The 21153-nt window shown below is 36.4% G+C and overlaps 1 protein-coding gene across 2 annotated transcripts in view; it reads right to left on the reverse strand.

Annotated features, from left to right (window-relative positions):
- Positions 1-21153, reverse strand: part of USP47 (ubiquitin specific peptidase 47) — a 110781-nt gene that overhangs the window by 58564 nt on the left and 31064 nt on the right. The window contains exons 2-5 of one of the 2 annotated variants that reach the window (XM_040456860.1): positions 16727-16786; positions 10118-10321; positions 6713-6826; positions 5111-5249 (exon numbers count right to left, since the gene is read on the reverse strand). In XM_040456860.1, coding sequence (XP_040312794.1) covers positions 5111-5249; positions 6713-6826; positions 10118-10321; positions 16727-16786 — 517 coding nt within the window. The remainder of the gene's footprint in view (positions 1-5110; positions 5250-6712; positions 6827-10117; positions 10322-16726; positions 16787-21153) is intronic. The other variant, XM_040456861.1, reaches the window with a different exon arrangement.

The following is a 21153-nucleotide window of genomic DNA, read 5'->3' on the forward strand; positions in this document are numbered from 1 at the left end:
GAAAGACTTTTTTTCTAAAATGTGCTCTATGTAAAAACCTCGCTTCGCAGAACAAGTGAGGATATCTTGTTTAATGTCCAGAGATATGCATGGGTATTTTCTAGCATTTAATAAAATTTAAAGAGGAATACTTCAATATAGGTATGTTTAACTGACATAAAAATAACCTTTGTTCCCCAAATTTACTTTAATGATCACACACCCAAAATAGGAAAACTGAACTGAACCAGCTATCTCTTGCTATCAGGCCCTATAAACCAATTCATGCCAAGAATTAATAACATAGGAGATAAATTCATTATATAAAAACTCGGAGTGACTTCCTCTATTTTAACAAGTCCATGAAGTATGAGATTCTATACATCAGCACACTCTGCAAGAGTAACTATAAAGTAAAAAGAGAAGTCAAAAGTAGGGAAGAATAGAGAGAGGGAGGGGGGAAGGGAGGAGGGAAAAAAGGAGAAGCATATAGGAACTTAAAATTTAAGTGAATGATTAGAATTATTCAGCTTTATAAATCTGACTGGACATGGCTACCACTGTTGAGAACATTTCTGGAATGTCTCTTTTGAAGTAGACTTCAAGCCCAGTTTATGAGATACACATACACAAAAAAATCAGTCTCATTTTAGTTTACACCTCATTATGTGAAGAGAATGTGGTAAACACTTTGCTTAATAATTAAGCTTACTCACTCCCACTTAATACTAAATGACTTGGGTGTTTCAAAAAAACAAAAAACCTTCAATCTTTTCTCAGTAGATGCTGAAGGTGTTCACTGAAGCCTTTTAAAACACTTTTTCAGCTTCCCAATTATCAAAACGTCTTGAGAAATAGTAGGCTTTGTGGATAACTATATTGCCAAAAATGATGAAAGGACAAACAAATATGCATGCTAAGCCTTGGTCAATTGTGGAAAAGAGGAATAGACTCCACATTATCTGCATGGTTCTAAGAAGATATCGAGTAGCTACTCTGGACTACGGTTCAAGTTTTGATTTCTAATGCCTTTCATATTTAAGAATACTGTGTTTATATATTCTATTCTACATTGTTATAGAATTATAAACTGCTTCAATTCCTAACCACCCCCCACCTGAGCTGTTCTCATAGCAGCCTGTCTTTAATCCATATCAGAGGCTTCAGCTCACTGTCCAGTAATGACCTATTTGCTTGTATGTCTTCCCCATCAGACTGTGAAGGGAGGGATCAAATCTGATTTATCTCTTTATCCTACTACTTAACACAGAAGCAGGTGAACTTAAGGGGAAAGTGCATATGACTTACAAATAACACAAGTCTATAGGATATGTAGCCTGATTATTCATAATGAAGCATTATTTCATTCTCAGTTATTATAAACAGATTCTTCCCCACAAACAACAGTGCTTTGGCCATGAGACCAGGTTGTTCTACTTTTCCCGGCTGAGGCTGCCTGGAATTTCCCTTCTTTTCCATCTCCTTCCCCCAATCCCTCAACAGTGAAGATGACTACTACTACAGTCCTTTGTGTACCTATAGACCAATCATGTATCATTTATATGTGACCTTGTTTCCCTTCCCTGGGCTTAAAAAAGGGGTGGTAGGAGAAGAGGGTTTAAAGGAAGGAGTAACAGCACTTAATTATTGCCATTACTCTTTATTTTGTCATTAGCAATTAAAATCATATAGAAAAACCTATGGTCCTTTGTACCTGATTTAGCACCATATTTTGCAAAGAATGCAGTGTCTCACATAAAGGCACTATTTTCCAAAACTATGAAGATTTCAGTGATACTAATAAAAGTGCTACTGAATAACAGAAATCTTGTCATTAAGCACTGTCTAAATCAACAAACTTAAATGACAACTGTTACCATGTGGGTCCTATATCTGAAATAGCTGTGAATCAATACTGTAAGTGTGAGCTAGTAAGGGAAAAGATGAAAACATGCCATTCTGTGAGGGGCACATGCAGAAAAAAATCGTGAACAGAACCGGCAGGTAACAAGGTAGGCATCAAATAGGCCAAATGAGGTAGGATGTAACAGGCCAACTCCTGGAGCTGATAAAATAAAAGAATTCTTAAAGAAGCCAGCCAAGGACAGTTATCATGGATTCAGATAATGGAAGCACCCTAGTTACAAAGTTTCTAATCATCTGCAAGTCCTCATTAGCCTTCAATCCACTCCTTGCCCCTTAATGTTCATACACACAATACCCCATCCCTGTCCACCCCTACCACCTCCTGTCAAAAACAGTGGCTGGCTACGGGAAAGTTGGTAGGCAGGGGAGACAGGAAAGAATACACCAAATCTCCAAACCTCTTGCATTATGGAGAAATGTGTTCCTAGAGTCCTGAGTCAAAATCATGACAGCATCTTCCAATAAAAACATTTGGTACGTGGTACCAAGATTTACAATAATTTAAGGAAAATGAAATTTCAGTAACAAAATTATTTTTGAACAACTCCTTTAGATGCTTATAGACTATTTTAATTCAGAAAGGCAGTACCCCTAGAACACTAGAGGGAAAATGTAAAGGTAGGGAAAAGGAAGGGAGTAGAGGTGTGTGAGAAACGATAATTGGAAATGAAGGCTGCCATTACATGACAATGTAGATCAAAGGCCTCTAAAATTTTTTAAATTAAATTTCAACATAGTAATTCAATTTCTGAGAATTTACCCTAAGGGAATAATCAGAGATAAAAATAAAAACTTATGTACAAGAATGTTCATCATAACATCAGTAATAATTAGACAGCTTAAATATCTAAACTATACAATGGAATACTGTTTTTAAATGCTTATCATATAGTATTAAGGAAAAAATACATACAAATCAAAAAATGCTCGTAACCTGATACCCCCATTTGCAACAGAAATAAGCAAAATCACTATAAGTAGTTTCTGCTAGTAGTACTGTGATTTTCACTTTCTTCATTTTAAAGTAGGACAATGAACATGTATTACACTTGCACAATCAAAGAAAGAACTTTTTTTTTAACGTGTAAGTTACTCTCTAGGAATTTATGGGCATCATAGAGCCATAGAATATATAGCACAAGGCAGGAGTTCTGTAAATACTCCTATTAAAGGACTAAGTTGGTTGTGAGAATACAAAGCAAATATTCCAAGAATCCTAATTTGTTAAATCTGGAACTTTCTCAAAGTATTCCAACTATCTCAGAATAATCTAGGGTGCTTATTTAAAACAAAATGCAATTTATCCAACCAGTATTCTGGGGAGTAATGCCCTGGAACCTACATTTTTAACAAGTATCCCCAAATGATTTTTAAAGAAATAAAAATCTGAAAATCACTACTCTAGACAGTGTAATGATAAACAGCTTTACTACCTCCAATTATCTGAAACAGAAGATAATTTTGCATTCTTTGATTCCTGGTACATGACTGCGAAAAGGTCTATGGATACAAATGATCCTAAACACCAAATACAACCATCTTTTACTGGTATTTCCAGAAAAAAATACACGATTAAGCCTGTACAAATGATCAGCTATAAGGAAATTATTCTACATTTTAATTACAAAATATAGTAAAATAGAAGATTACAGATCCCATTAGAACACAATTTGCAATGTAATGCTACAATTTTATTCTTATACTATGTATTTCATATAATACTTAAAATCATCTCTGTTTTGAAGTTCTTTTTTTTTTTTTTTTTAATTTTATTTATTTTTGAGACAGAGACAGAGCATGAGCAGGGGGAGGGGCAGAGAGAGAAAGGGAGACACAGAATCGGAAGCAGGCTCCAGGCTCTGAGCTGTCAGCACAGAGCCTGATGTGGGATTCAAACTCACAGACTGTGAGATCATGACCTGAGCTGAAGTCGGACGTTTACCCAACTGAGCTACCCAGGCGCCCCTGTTTTGAAGTTTTAAGAGTAAAAGTTCTGAAGTCACACCTAGCATTACCAGCTGTGCAATCAAAGACTTCTTGGAAGCCCAGTTTCCATTTCTTTTAACATAAATAATACTATCTATTGCAAAGGTTTGTTGTAGGATAAAATGTTATGTAAAAGTACCCAGATTATATTTAGGCAATTAACCAATCTTATATATACTGAGAAAACTGAAAAAATTCAAAAATCTTTATAATGTTCAGAAAAGAGTTAACAGGAATTTTAAAATTACATGAATGGGGCGCCTGGGTGGCGCAGTCGGTTAAGCGTCCGACTTCAGCCAGGTCACGATCTCGCGGTCCGTGAGTTCGAGCCCCGCGTCAGGCTCTGGGCTGATGGCTCAGAGCCTGGAGCCTGTTTCTGATTCTGTGTCTCCCTCTCTCTCTGCCCCTCCCCCGTTCATGCTCTGTCTCTCTCTGTCCCAAAAATAAATAAACGTTGAAAAAAAAAATTAAAAAAAAAAATTACATGATTAATTTCAAACATACAATTTGATTAAACTACAAGGTGACACAGTAGGTCTAATAAAATAAGCCTAGCCCATCTGCTTCAAAACAGAAGTATCCCTTGGGGCGCCTGGGTGGCTCAGTCGGTTAAGCGGCCGACTTCGGCTCAGGTCATGATCTCTGGGTCCGTGAGTTCGAGCCCTGGGTCAAGCTCTGTGCTGACAGGTCAGAGCCTGGAGCCTGTTTCAGATTCTGTGTCTCCCTCTCTCTGACCCTCCCCTGTTCATGCTCTGTCTCTCTGTCTCAAAAATAAATAAACGTTAAAAAATAAAAAATAAAAAAAAACAAAAAAAACAAAAAAACCCAGAAGTATCCCCCTTAGTCTACTCTGATCCAAAACGATATAACGGAAACATTCCTTTCCAAAGAAAGTCAGCTTCAGAATTTAAGATAAAATTCAAAATAGAAAACTATCAAAAAGAAAAGTCTTCCTTCAAAATACAACACTCAATATTTTTTACTTTATTACTAAAGAGTGGCAATAACAATATAGTAAAACCAACATGAAGTTGAGAGAAAAGAAAACCACATATGGCTCTAATTTTATCTATGCTACCTAGTAACCTTGCTTTGGGTCTCAGTTCTCTAATTCATAAAATGAGAGGATTAAGCTTGAGATCTCCAAGATTACTCTGGGTCTAACACAGTATGATTTTATGAAAATACAACCACCCTCACCATAATTAAAAAATCTTACCAGTTTCTGATTTATTCAAGATAGATGAATAGGAGTAGTTTTGGCTGACATAATCGCTGGTAGAGCCCACAGAACCTTCTCTTGGAAGTGGACCTATAAATCGGTCATGGACACTATCATCCCCGGCACTGGAATCCTCCTAAAATGCAGCACAACCAATATTTACTGAGTGGCACATGTTGCTCAAACAATGGGGAAAAAAAAACAAACAAAAACCACACTAATTGCTGAGGCAATGAAAAAACATGAGGCCTTACAGTTACCACCAAGACATTCAAAGGAATGTACACCCTCACCATTTCCTACAGGAAGACTCAAAAGACACCCAATGTAAAACATGTTGGAGAGATGCTCTGGTCTCCTTTCAAAGTTCTTACTTTTGTAACTTTCCTAATTCTTTTTCAAATTTTGTTTATGAGAGAAGGATAAAGTTCCACTGTGAACTCTTTTGATGACAAGAGTGTATCATTCATTTTTACATCATCCTTGCCAAGTAGACCTGGCAGATAGGGCATACTTAAAAACTGTTGGATAAAATGGATCATTTCCTACTCTCCAGTAAGAAACTTCCTATTAATGAGAAAGATGTGAAAAAGGATTCAGGGATATATACTTAGCATAAGCAGTTAAGACGGAGCTGAAGAGTAATTACTATGCATTTTAAAACATGAATTCCCAAACTGTGGATCTAGAACTCCCTCAATTAATAGCTAATTTATATTTCAATGTCATTCAGACAAATCAAAATCTTCTCGAGATATCATAAAAGTAACTGACGGGATAGAGCATATTCTAGTATTGCTTCAGTATGGATGCTCTGTTTAACTACTGTCTACTGTCCAGACAGGTATTCTAATTCACAATAGACTTCTACATGAAAAGCATCAAAGAGAACTTTTCTTGAGTGAAGTTTCATTGAAGAGAAGTGTTCTAAAAAAAAAGTCCATAAACTCTGTGAGCCTTACTTTCCTGAGTCAGTAAAACAACAAGGTAAATCAGACCAGGTTTTCTCAATTTTTTTTAGGAATGCCCCTCAAATTGGGAGTTACTGGATTAGATGACCTCTAAGACCACCGGACCACACAGGAAAGGCAAATACTAAAAGAAAAGAAATAAAGCACATAACTTACAAACTAGCTATTCCAAAAAGAAGGGGGGAGAGTGATAGCAAAAATGTCAGAGGAGAGAATTCTGTGGGTCTGTCCCTACCCCAAAATACAGAAAAATCTAGGCATAACTGCCAAGGACTTACAGCAACTATGCAAATACTTAACCAAAGGAAAGGCCACTGAAACAGAGGAGAAGATCTCTGTGGTATTCTATTTTATCCTAGATCCACCCCAACCCTGTCATGGTGGTAGCCTTGAAGATGGCAACCTCTGTTCCCAGTGCAGCAACGGACTATATACACACACAACAGTGCTTTGGACGTCCACTGTTACCCTATTAACATATACACTTATAACAAACCAACATAAAATAGACAAATAATTTATTATATATAAATTACAAATCATATCTCTTCTCCTTCCTTTGGAATCCTGCTTCTCAACAGTGACAGTCCACAAAAAATACGAATATGGGGCTTTCTAAATAGTTTACCAGCAGTATTTGAGGCTGTTCACCATCTTTATCTGTCAAATGCAGAAAGTTCTTCTTTCCTGGCTCAAAATTAGCATCAAGAAGAGACTTGTCACTGGTATGGTCCAGTGGAGCCTATGGGCATAAAATAAAATATCTCAGATTATGAGGAACATTAATTATAATAAAATAAAACAAGTAATATGTAAATGAACACATATCCACAATCCTTGTGCTCAAATACTGTTTTTTAAAGTGAAGATTCTGGTAAATTCTGTTAATCTAGACTTGGAATTAACTCATTTTCTCATATATTAGGGTGGCTAAGCCCAGTGACAGTACATATACTGACAGGTATCCCAGATGTTCACATTTCCCAACATTTAAAAAAACTGGAGAGAAAAAAGGTAAGGTTAAGAAGTAATATTAAGTATTGTGCAAAAAAACTAATTATAAACATCTGTGTTTCTATGTTCTCTAAAAAGTCTGCAATATAGTATGTAACACATTTTTATGAAGACTCGCTAAAGATAATTTTATATAACTAATAACTGTAAAAACATGTTTTGATATATGAATATGAGAATTCCCAGATAAGCAACACACTAAGCAACCTAACCAAAATAATTATGTAATATACCAACATGGGCACTTTCAGAAAGACTCCTTAAGGAACAACCTGTCCTAGTAAATGATAACCTATTTCAAGTTCACTGCCAGGATCCAGAGGATTCCAGGAGGAAAGAAGTGATTACTCTTTTGAAAATTAAACATCTAAGATCTGTAATCTTTACCTAACTCTTTTATCTGATAGGGCAATTTCATTCTGATACACTCTGGTTGGTGGACGACAGATGGAGCTCTGTGTGCTCCAAGTCTGCAGCAGGGACTCACCCACACACTAGTCCACTGTTGAGAAAAATAAGAGATGAAATGAACACCCCATTCTTTTTGTTTTAAAACTATTTTGTTATATTAAAAGATGTTTTTAATGTTTCCATGACATGAGGAATCCCTCCTTAGAAAAACTTATTTTATGGAAATGCCTTTCTTAGGAACTTACATTATATAAAAGTATAGGTATTAAGGATAAAAATACAAAACCTACCTATAAAAGATGCTGCCACTTGCTATATGTGTGACTCTGAGCAAGTTACCTCCATTTCCCCATGACTCCGCTTCTTTGCCTATAATATGAGGCTGTAATAGCACCTACCTCACAGAGTGGTTGTAAGGACTAAATGAGATTTTCTGTATAGAGCCTCATAACAGAATGATACTAAGCACATAGTAAGTTCAAAATAAGTGTTAAGTACATAAAATAACAAACTTATATGGTCTCTCTTAACAGGCTCACATCTAGAAATCCATGAGCAATATGGGACATAGAAAATCGGAAGCTAAGAGAAGCCACATGGAAGGAGGAAAGGTATGTTTGGGTCCTCTACGTTCTCTGATAAGAGATCAGATAATATAGCTGGAATACACAGGAGGTTTTACCTCAACAAATCTATGTGTATGAGGTGGTGAGTAGCTATGTGGGTTAGGTTTTCACATAAGTATACATAAGCAGGTGCAAAGAGTATGCTTTCAGAAAGGTACAGTAAGCAAACAAAAATACAGAAGTCAAGTACTTGAAGTCAGTCATAGCCACACAAAGAGAAGGTAATCCTGACATAGAGCTATTTAAACATAGTGTAGGTGCTAATTTAATTTTTTTTTTTAATGTTTATTTATTTTTGAGACAGAGACAGAGCACGAGCGGGGAGGGGCAGAGAGACAGGGAGACACAGAATCGGAGGCAGGCTCCAGGCTCTGAGCTGTCAGCACAAAGCCCGATGCGGGGCTCGAACCCACAAACCGTGAGATCATGACCTGAGCCGAAGTCGGATACTTAACCGACTGAGCCACCCAGGCGCCCCATGTAGGTGCTAATTTAACACACATTTTTAGAGTGCCTAGGGAGACTATCTATGGAAGATGCAAAATTATTACTATGAGGTCCCAGCCACTAAAACATACACATTCTACCACATGGAAAGATACAAATGAATAACAATAAAAAGAAGGCTCTGATAAGTGGTATAGCAGAAGAGGAAGTATAATCAGGGTATAAAGAGAAAGATTACTTATAAGGTGGCATGAGGAAACATCATGTAAGGTTTCTTAAAAGTGAAAGGTACATAAGACTTGGGGAGACACACATGATGGTACAGAACTATCCTTTAAAACGAGGCAACATTAGAAGTTACGTGGTGATATAACAGAGCATTCAGAGTTTCAGATTAAATATTACTTCTCTTTGTATATCTTGTTGGACTACCAATTTTACTGATCAATTTCAGAGGGAAAAGTTGGTTACTTTAAAACATTAGCTCTATATTTTAAAAATGCAAATAGATTATGGAATAGAAAGCAAAATACCATGGATTTTAAGGGCAAATCAAGCAACATCAAACATCTTTGATTCACCTATGGACCCAATTAAAACTCTGCTCTCTAAATATGACAGAGATAACACATTCAATTTCATTTCCCATCAGAGGTATTTCCCTAGAGAACTTAAGAATAGCAATCACACAGACAGAAAGAGGTGATGTAAGCAAAAACATGGAGATGGAAAAGCATGGAAATTTGTGTTAAGAAAACAAATCAGTTTACAAAGTCTTAAAGGACCCACTGTAGCTTGTTTACAAGCTTGCTTAGCTTAGGGAACCTGAGTTTTAATTGGTGAGCAGTTATACCATTTCCAATATTATTCTGATAGTGCAGATAAGATCCAACTAAAATGGTCTCTCACACGCAAAAGTGATCAATGCCTCCTCTTTGCACTCAGAACAAACTTACAATAGATTACTTCAAACACGTTAGTGTAATTATTTGGCAATACATCTATTTCTACAACAGCACTGTGAGATCTCTGAAGCAAAAGTCACGGTAACACCAAGCTTCTATCAGGTGCCTACCACTGTATATGGTACATAATCTCTGTTAACATGGGTGTATATCCTTCCTTTCCTTTTCCTTTATACATACATTTTTCTCTTCTTTTCCAAAAATTAGATAAAATACACATGGTCCCATATCCTGTTTTTTTCACTTAAAAAAATGAGTAATATTCCATGCAGTAAATGTTGGAAAATTTTTTATAGTTGACACAATATGATAGTCCTTTTACATGAATGAATTAAAAACTGATGTCATTCTGCAAACTTTAGGACAAGCAAATGTTAAATCCAGAATGAAGGCAAAAGGATGAAGAGGGATCCAATCATTCAGCTGCACATGGGCTCTTAAATTACTTATTACAGTTTTGCTTATGATATTAAAAAAGGTTCAGGATTTAATATACTCATTAATAACAATAACAATAATTACAATATTATTAGCAGCTTAAGAGAACATGCTTTAAGTCTAGGGCTTTACCATATCAGCAGTATTGATTCCATTTCCCCACACTAAATCAAAGGTTCCATTTATGTAGCCTACTTTGTTGGCCACATCTTCAAAGAGCTTCCTGAGTGGAGTAGAAGCTGGCAAATTTAAAGTGATCCGTTCATTCACTGTCTTTGAATTAGTAGTATCTTGTATTATACATAAAACTCTAGGTTCTTCAGCAGCATTTTCTATCTGAAATTAAAACAAACAAACATTGTTTATCTTTAAAGAAAAACAAAACAATTATAATTAGCCATATTTTCTATGATTAAATGTAAACATATCCCACAAAATATTATTTTCTCTAAGCTAGTATTACTGTTTTGTTATGTCTGAAATCCACTGTAATGGATATGTCAGACATATAAAGCACCTTATGTGTTTGTTTTGGAAAAACTAGGGTATATTTAAGAATCAACAGCATTCTTGTGGATATTTGCTTTTGCCTTTTTAAGGCTGTAAATCAATGGTCAACAAGGTGTGAAGTCAGTATACTTGAGCAATTTTCATTTGAAAATAATAAAATATGATCCTTAAAAATGTGTCATTAGCACAGTTGAATCTAGCATTTCTGGGTTTCCTGAAGAAACAGAAAGGGAACTGTGTAGAAATAAGTGTGAATTGTCTAAAATTGGAAAATCCCTAACTAGGGGGCACAGGCAACCAGGCATCCTGATCTTTGTGTTACTGTATCTGTACACCAGATGTCCAAAAGCCCCATTTATCAACGTGTTGGGAACTGACAAGCTTATGTAAACAGATCAGCCAGCAGAGGCAGGTAAAGAAAAGCAAGGGGGGAAAATTTTTCAATTACCAATGTAGAAGGAAGTTAGGGTCACAAATTTTTCTTCCTGCTTTTGCATCCAGTACATAACTCAGTAATTATCAAGACAAAAAGTTTTCAAAGGAGACATTCTCCAAGGAGCTCTGCCCTCCCTCTCAAGCTGTTGAAGGACACTGCTTTTCTTTTTCTTTCCACAGGGGTAGTAGGCTGCATCAGATACTTTAATGTAAGAAGTTCTTTCTCTCCTTCTCCTATAATGCCAAACTCAGTGAATGGCACCATCATCTACCTGCTGCTGAAACTAGAGTTCTGAGCATCTTCCTCATCTCTTCCCTCTTCTTCACCTCACAAAATCACCAAACTTCCGTCAATTCTACCTTCTGAGTATCTCTTGAGCCATCCTCCTTTCTCTTTATTCCTGTCTGCAGCTTTCAAAATCTTATACCAAGATTATGGCAATAGCTTCATGAGAGGTTTAACTTTTTCTAATCTTATCTTCCTTCAATCCAGAATAGTATTTTAACATGCAAATCTGATTATGCAAATCTCTTGCTTCCCCTCAAAATCAAGTGCAGCAGTCATTTAACTGGGGTAAGTCTCACCATCCCCATAACAGGCTTTACAGAAATATGAACTCTACCACCGGTTATGTATACAATCATTTATTTCTTTCCCTCTCCTTTACAACAATATCAACTCCAACCTTTTGTTACTTCTATATTACCCATTTTTAAACAATAATTATTGAATTACTGAATAGTACTGAAGACAGGATAGCCACAAGGTTTATCTGTTTGTTTGGTGGAGCAATACGATTATAATTTGTTTCTGGTATATACAGTTTTGGGTTTGCAAGAAATTATTTAAATTAAGGTTAATCCAAGTAGTTTAGAACAAAAATAAATTTCTATAAAATAAGTATAATGTTTAAAGTAGTCATCTATTTTATTTTTTTTTCAACGTTTTTATTTATTTTTGGGACAGAGAGAGACAGAGCATGAACGGGCGAGGGGCAGAGAGAGAGGGAGACACAGAATTGGAAACAGGCTCCAGGCTCTGAGCCATCAGCCCAGAGCCTGACGCGGGGCTCGAACTCACAGACCCCAAGATCGTGACCTGGCTGAAGTCGGACACTTAACCGACTGCGCCACCCAGGCGCCCCAGTAGTCATCTATTTTAAATAGACTATTTTACACATTGGCTAGCATATTTAGGCAAATCAAAATATTTAATTATAAATAATAATTCATTTAAAAATGAAAAAAGGAAAATACATTTCTATAAAATACACAGAATAACAAAAAAGAGCATTAATAATGATTCTCAGAAAGGGGGGAAAAAGCCTTCCTCTACAAACATAAGGTGTCATATTAACACATGTAATGATTGCTTCACACCTTTTAATCCCAAACTGAGAAACATAAAGTGGGCCTTTTTTTTTTTTTTTAATTTTTTTTTCAACGTTTATTTATTTTTGGGACAGAGAGAGACAGAGCATGAACGGGGGAGGGGCAGAGAGAGAGGGAGACACAGAATCGGAAACAGGCTCCAGGCTCTGAGCCATCAGCCCAGAGCCTGATGCGGGGCTCGAACTCACAGACCACGAGATCGTGACCTGGCTGAAGTCGGACGCTTACCCGACTGCGCCACCCAGGCGCCCCTAAAGTGGGCCTTTTTAAACTCTAGTTTACAGTAAAAGAATTAATAATTCAAAATAACTTTCAAATATAAAAGATCCACTTTCATAGTTTCAAACAATATACTTCAGAAGTAGATTCAAGTTTTCCAACTATAAAATACCATGGGGCCAGATTTTAAAACCTCACACAGACTAGAATTGATGGTCCTAGAAGATGACCCTACCAAAGAATTCAGAAATCCAAAGTGTTAGCATAATAGTATACACAAGAATAACGCGGCAACATCATATGGCCAGACCTTATCTGTTCCTGCCTCTTCCCCTAAATATGTGAGCATAAGGTATAGGCGCTCTCTTTCCACTCCACTCCTCCTCCCTTTCCACTAAAAAATGTGGAGAAATAGGGGCGCCTGGGTGGCGCAGTCGGTTAAGCGTCCGACTTCAGCCAGGTCACGATCTCGCGGTCCGGGAGTTCGAGCCCCGCGTCGGGCTCTGGGCTGATGGCTCAGAGCCTGGAGCCTGTTTCCGATTCTGTGTCTCCCTCTCTCTCTGCCCCTCGCCCGTTCATGCTCTGTCTCTCTCTGTCCCAAAAATAAATAAACGTTGGAAAAAAAAAAATTAAAAAAAAAAATGTGGAGAAATTATCCCCAAAGGAATCTCATCTGAAGACTAATGTACTACAGTAAACACAAAATTTAATCTCATGTGTGCCTTTTATTCTTTTTAAGGACAATGGCTTTCTTTTCTGTGAACTGTATAAAAATAACTTTGCTCATTTTTTTTAATAGGAAGAGTATAAAGAAAAAAGTAAAAATCGTCTGTAACCCCATAACACACAGATAACTATTAACATTTTGGAGTATATCCTTCCAAATATATTTGCTCACATACACATGCACACTTAAAAACACATACACTGGGTTAGAATATGTATGCTGTTTTGTAATTTCTTTCTTTACTAATAAATGTATCATGTAATCTTTCCATGTCAAACTTTTTCTAACTTACCATTTTTAACAGGTGATAGTATTTTATTACATGGATTAATAATAATTTGTTCTATCAGTTCTTTGTTACTCACTCTTAGGTTAGACTTCATTACATTTTAGTAATAATTTTGTGATGAACATCTACATATAACTGTGTGCTTTTCTATTTCCTTAAAATTCCTATAAGCAGAATTTCTGAGCTAACTACACCTTACTCTTGAATTCAATTCTAGAATAAGTGAAACAAACAAAAATCTCTGCTATTCTTTAAGGCTCTAAGCTAGCCACTTAAAAATCTTATTACTTCAGACTCTGCCTTCTGGCCTGTTATTTCTAATTTAATCTAACATATGGCTATCATCCATAGAGTACATGTAAATTTTTCATAACACTATTGCCAACACTAATCACTCCCCTTATATCCCCCCAATCTCAGACCTGGTAAGAAAAAAAAAAATCATTTCTCAATTCTCAGATATCATCAATAAAAGTGTAACAATAACTTTATAACAGTTTTTTAAGAAAAAAAAAAACCCTCCACATTGTTTATTAAACATGCAGATTTCCAAAACATTTAAATGTAAAAAGGTGTATCTTGGAATTAGGAAAATCGGGTAGCTACCATTCTTGTTTTCTTTGGAGCTCTGCCCCTGATTGAGCCCATTTACACCCAAAGGAAAAAGCATTACCTTGAGGTAAATGAAAAATGGCTAGATTCTTTGCCATTCATTATCTTTTTCCCCTTCCCATGAATCTGAACTGGCCTTGTGACTATCTAGGACCAACAGAATGTGACAGAAGTGACACTGTGTGATTTAAGGCAGGACCTTAAAAAAAATTAGCAGCTTCTGCTTTTGCACCTCTTGGAACATCCCCTCTTATGAGTAACAACAACAACAACAACAACAACAACAACAACAACAACAAAAATCCCACTTACCCTGGGACCACAATGCTATGAGGAAGCCCTACACAGAGAACACGTGGCTACATCAGAGGAGCACTGGGGTGCCTAATAACGGAGAAAAGCCTTCTTGGACATGCCATCCAAAGCCCAGATAAATGCAGCCAAGTAATGATCCCAGATGATGCTACATAGACCAGAGAAACTGACCAGCTGAGCCCCAGATCCCATCCCACTGAATTGTGAATAAACTAGTTGTTGTTTTAAGCCACTAAGTTTTGCGGTAGGCTGTTCTACAGCCTTAGACAACAAAAATGTACTTAAACACATTGAAGCACAGCAAGCACTAGATGGAAAGGATGTAGTGATGGTGGTGTTGGCATACCAGAGCAGGGAAGGCATCCATGTAAACACTAAATGCAACATTAAGGTAAGGCATCTAAGGATACATCATAATTTAGGAAAGAGAGCACAGTTTTTGAGTTAAAAGAGTTTTATGATGAATAAGAGAAAACAAGTGCAAAGCTTTAGAAAAGCCTAAAGCATGTTCCACTTGCGAAAATATTTCATGTGTCTTAGGTGAGCTATGAGATGGGCACAAAGTTCTCTACACAGAAAATCTAGACAGTTAGAAAAAAGATACAAAGTATAAAATTAAAACCACTTATTTTATGGACAACTCAAAGCAATATTAGACTAGTGAGAATAAGGGAAAAGTCCACAGCAGTTACATTACGACTGTGCATGCTAACAGAGCATTTGGTCTGTGCCCGTCTGTGCTCACTGCAGAAACAAAGCTGGATTTCCTAACATACTCTGAAGAAAGAATTCTTGAAAAAACAAAGTAAAAAACAAATTTAAACCACAGTCTTATTTACAAAAGATAAATATTGGGATAAAAATACTGAAAACGTATTTTCTTCCAAAGATAAGCTCGCTGCTAGGGATATCCTGCAGAGGTCGACACAAGATTGTTCTGTCTGAGGGATCTCAGAGTCTGCCTGACAGCATGTTCACTTCTTAAATCAGGGCATCTCCTTTTCTTGGCATTCCTAATAGTTCTAAATTCAAATCTGAGTTCTCTGAAATTAACGCCATAATTTTTGTTTCATTAAAAAACACTTCCTAGGTGTTCCTTATTTTAAAAGCAAGGTGTATAATTGATAGCATATATTTGGAATGTATTAGCATGTAGAAAACAACTTAATATCAAACAAAACTCAGTTTCCAAGATGCAGATTTTTCTAAGAAATAAAATTAATATAAAGAATTTTAAAACATTACAAAGGGACCTCTTGACCTCTAAATTTAATAATCAACCCATTTTCTCTCAAGACTTTCTTCTTTTCAATGTTATTACAAGGAATAACATTATGGTTGTAAACTTACACACACACCAAGTCCATTCTCCGTACTTCTTGGTACAGGAGCTGCTATGAGCTAAGAAATCAGGCCTTAGCACATTACCCTTCTGGGTACCCACAGTGAATACTGCCATAGATTAAAAAAGAGAACTGAGGGAATGAATATTTTTGCTGACTGAAACTTATTAAATTTATCAGCCTCATTCAGATACGCATTTTTACTTTAACAAGTGACAATTACTGGAGCAATGATGGAGGGCCCTAACTCACATTTAAAAAACTGTATTTTTAAGATGCTCCATCCATTGCATTCTACGACCTTCCCCCATCCTATCCCCCCTGCCCCCACCCAGTAAACTCCAATGTTATATGATCTTTTCCTAAATGGTCTTTTGCCACAGACCATTTAGAGATTAAAGGAAGCACGTTGAAGAAAAAAAATTTTAGAGCTAAAGGACCCAGGAAAAATGAGGCATTAAGTAAAGGTTAGAATGGGATGCAACATCACAGCAAAGTTTAGGTTTATAATGCAGTCAGCCTGTTAGGAAGGTAATAGTTTTATTTAATTATTCAAGTAAGATTTCTGGGTTTTGACTCTGTAAGTTATTAAATGATTCAATGCAGCACTACTAATATTTCAGAAAATGAAATATATCTGCATAAAAAACAGACAACAACTATACCTGAAACTCAAAACAAAGGGTTCCATAGTTTTTAGGTTTTCCCCCTGACTCACATGTTAAAAATAAGGTGCATATTCATTTAAGGTGACTTTCTTCTTATTAAAATCAGGTTGAAATAAAATAAGCCAAACAAACATAAAGCTTAAGACATGCCTTGTTATTAAATAAAAATACCAACATGCTGTTACTTGTTCTGCTGATTATCATACTAAAGCAATTACATCAGCAGTCTACCTGTAAAAATTTCTTCTTCATTTCATCAAAGATATTTTGTCTGCATCTCCAAAACACATCCTATGGTATATAAGAACAAAATGAATTACAAATTATTTCCTTAAAACAAAAAGGTAAGACAGTGAAATTACAACAATTAAGCTAAAGACATTTTTGCAATCAAATCTGTATTAGAGTATTATACCACCTAGGATTTTATTCATAATTTACATTTCTAATTTTTACTTTAGGGCTCAATTACTCTTGTAAGGTTACTGAAAACCTGTGCTATAGTGGTAAAGATTAACATTAGCACGGAGTGGTAGCTCCAGAATTAAGTGTAAATCAAATGTTCTAAGCCACATCATATTTTTTCCAGTTTTACTGAAATATAATTAACATCCAACACTGTAATAATTTAAAGTATACAACATTAAGATCTGATATGTGTATATATTGCAAAATGATTACTAACTTTAGCTAACATTTGTTTCACACATTGTTTTCCTCTTAGTGATGACAATTATAAGATCTACTCTCTTAGCAACTTTCAAATACAGTGCAGTATTGTTCACTATAGTCACCATGCTGAATGTTGAATGTGTATGTCACCAATACTTACTTATCTTAGAACTGGAAGTGTGTGCATTTTGACCACCTTCACCTATTTTCTGTACCCTCTTCCTCTGGCAACCACCAATCTGCTTCCAGGAGTTCTATCTTTTAGATTCCACACATAAGTGAGATCAGACAGTATTTGTCTTTCTCTTCCTAAGTCACATAATATTTTGAGTCCATTAAAGAAACTTTACAGGGGAACCTAGAGATCCCTGATTTAGGTGGTTTATAAATTTGGATTTTTAACATGATAAATATTCTTAAAGTAAAGCTGCTTATCACTACCGCCTGTAGCTATTTTCTTTTAATATAAATCTTTTTCTTATTAGGAGACAAGCTTATTTTTCCAATTAAGGAAACAGAAATATTCAAAAGAAAATAAAGATAACCTATAATCAGGAGATAATTTCCCGAAAAATCTTGGTTTTACACCATTTCACACTTTTTTCTGTACAAATCTTGTTTTCCTCCACCTTCTTTAATTAATAAATAAAGGTGTTTTTTATTACAGTAACCTGGATACTATTCCACATCAATGAAAACATTTTACATTATTTGCTTTTACAATAGAAATGTATTTCTATTATAATAGCAGTAAATAACCTTTTTAACGAGCAACCCTAAAATAACCCCTATAGTGGTGCCTGGGTGGCTCAGTGGGTTAAGCATCCAGCTTCAGCTCAGGTCATGATCTTAGGGTCTGTGAGTTTGAGCCCTATATCTGGCTCTCTCCTGTCAGTGCAGAGCCCACTTCATATCCTCTATCTCCCTCTTTCTCTGCCCCTCCCCACCCCACACTCATAAAAATAACATTTAAAAAATAAATCAATAAAATAACACCTATAACAATTAACATTCTGATATACATCCTATCAGATCCCTCTCCATTCTATGCATATATTATATAGAGTGCTAATTATTAACCAAATAAGATCATTCTGTACACATTATTTTAATTCTGTTCCTTGTCCCTCAATATTCAATTATCTTTCTGTGCCAAAACATGTAGTTTAAAACTACAGTGTTCCATTATATAGAAAACTATAATTTATTTAACTAATCTGCTATTAATGGGCATTTAGACACTTTCAAATTTTCACTACAGCTTTGCTTATGTATACACTATGCTTCCTAAAGATAACTGCCCAAAGAATTACTAGATCAAAGGTTAGGTACTAATTTTTAGGATTTTGAAACACGGTGCCAAAAGGCTATCTCTTCCACAAATAAGAACTGCAACTATCTGTCAAACACTAGGTATTGAGAAAACAGCAGGGAACAAAGCCCTTGTCCTCAGGGAGCTGCCATTTTACAGCAGGAACTCAACCGTAAACAAATCTAAGCAATCAGGTACCTGACAACCTTAGAGTCTTTGCATTTCTGTTCATTCTACCTGGAATGCTCTTCCCCTCGACATCCTTACTTCCTTTGTGCAAATATAATTGTGGTGGCTTTAAAATACGTCCACAGATTCATGTCTCCTAGCAAGAATAGGAGTCTAATTCCAGTCCCCTTAATTATGGGTCAGCCTTAGTGACTTCTTGTAATACCCAACATGACTTTCAAGGCTGAGGTAGAAAGGGCAATACGGCTTCCACCTGGCTCTCTCTCTCTCAGATGGTTGCCCTTGGAACACAGCCACTATGCTGTGTGGGAGCCAAGTAGCCACATAGAAAGGTCATGTGTAGATGTTCTAGCCACAGCCCAAATGAGATCCCAGCTGGCAACCAGCATCAACCACCATACATGTGAACACCAGCATTCAGATGATTCCAGTCCTCAGCCTTTCAGCTGTCCCAGCTGATACCTAGCAAAGCATAAATGAGCTGTCCCAGCCCAGCCTTGCCTAAACTGCACACCCATGAGCAAAAGTCACTAAGTTTGGGGGCAGACTGTTATATAGCAAAAGAAAATCAGAATAGTCAATTTCTCAATCTGGTCTTTTTCTCATCTTCCTTTTATTTTTTTCTGTTCATATTTTATTTTGAGGAAGAGAGAGAGAGAGAGAGCAGGGTAAAGGCAGACAGACAGGGTGAGAGAGAATCCCAAGCAGGCTCCATGCTGTCAGCACAGAGTCCACAAACCAGATCATGACCTGAGCCAAAATCAAGAGTCTGACTGACACAATCGACTAAGCGCTCCTTTCTCATTATCCTTTTAAAATTACAATTCTCTTGATAGTTGACATCTATCTCCCTTCCTTGCTTCAGGCTTCCCCAGAGTACTTTTGGCCATTTGATGTATTTGCATTATTTTACTTGTTTATTATCTATCTCCAAGAAACTTCCACTATGAACCAAGATGACATAGTAGACTGGATTTACCTTCCCCATCTTAAACAACTAAAAACCTACACAAAATATATAGAGATAGAGTCCAGTAATTTCCCTGAGTTGAATAGATGAGGTGGGAGTTCAAGGGCGCCAATCTGGCTAAAATTTACAGGGCAGAATACTGAAGAAAAGAAAGCTGTGGAAACAGCAAGCTCCAGAGATCTGTAGAGTGGTCCTCCATGAGTATTCAGCCGTACTCATCAGCATATGCATGTGAAGAAATAGCTGAGGCAGGGGAACAAACCACAGTAAAGTATCCCTGGCGCTCATTTCAGTTCCCACCAGCCAAAATGAAAAAAATATAATACACAAGGCATCAGATAAGAGTACTCAGAAGAATATTGTCTCAGTAGTGGGACCAAATTAGGCTCAGGCTTAGGCTTAAAAGCAAGCCTTAAAAATATCAAACTGTTAACAAGTAAATTAACTGCATTCAAAAACAAAGCTCAAAAACATTTATGGGAATAAAAAATACCCAGTACCCATCAAGGAATAATTCACAATGTCTGACATGCAATCAAACATATATAGGCATGTAAAGAAGCAGGAAACTATGACTCATAGTGAGAAAAACCAACCCAGAAACAATACATATGATAGAATTAGGAGACAAGGGTGTAAAAAGTTTTTAATTATATTCTATATTTCAAGAAGGGAGACTGGCTAGCTCAGTCTGGTAGAGCATACGACCCTTGATCACAGGTTATGAGTTCAAGCCCCACACTGGGGTGTACAGATTACTTAAAATAAAATCTTCAATAAATAAATAAATAAATAAATAAATAAATAAATAAATAAATAAAGTAGATGAGTATGTTAAGAAAAAACATGGAAGATATAAAAAAGATCCAATTCTGGGGCGCCTGGGTGGCGCAGTCGGTTAAGTGTCCGACTTCAGCCAGGTCACGATCTCGCGGTCCGTGAGTTCGAGCCCTGCATCAGGCTCTGGGCTGATGGCTCAGAGCCTGGAGCCTGTTTCCGATTCTGTGTCTCCCTCTCTCTCTGCTCCTCCCCCGTTCATGCTCTGTCTCTCTCTGTCCCAAAAATAAATAAACGTTGAAAAAAAAAATTTTTTTTTTAAAATAAAAAATAAAAAAGATCCAATTCAAATTTCTAGGGATGAAAAGTACAATATCTGAAATGAAATATATAATGGGTAGGATTAACAGATTAGGTACTATTGAATAAAAGATTAATAAACTTGAAGACATAACAATAGAAACTATCAAAAATAGGTCATATTTCATCCTTTTTATGGTTGCATATGTATGTATACCCACATACACACACACACACCCCCCACATCTTCCTTATCAATTGACCTACTGACGGATATTTAGGTTGCTTCTATACCTTGGCTATTGTAAATAATGCTGCAATAATCATAAGGGTGCACAAGGCACCCAGGAGGCTCAGTCAGCTGAACGTCTGACTTGAGCTTAGGTCATGATCTCACAGTTTATGGGTTCAGGCCCCACATCGGGCTTTGCACTGGCA

The sequence above is a fragment of the Herpailurus yagouaroundi genome, unplaced genomic scaffold (genome assembly GCF_014898765.1).
Source record: "Herpailurus yagouaroundi ecotype Mexico unplaced genomic scaffold, PumYag 218, whole genome shotgun sequence".
Classification (NCBI taxonomy): Eukaryota; Metazoa; Chordata; class Mammalia; order Carnivora; family Felidae; genus Herpailurus; species Herpailurus yagouaroundi.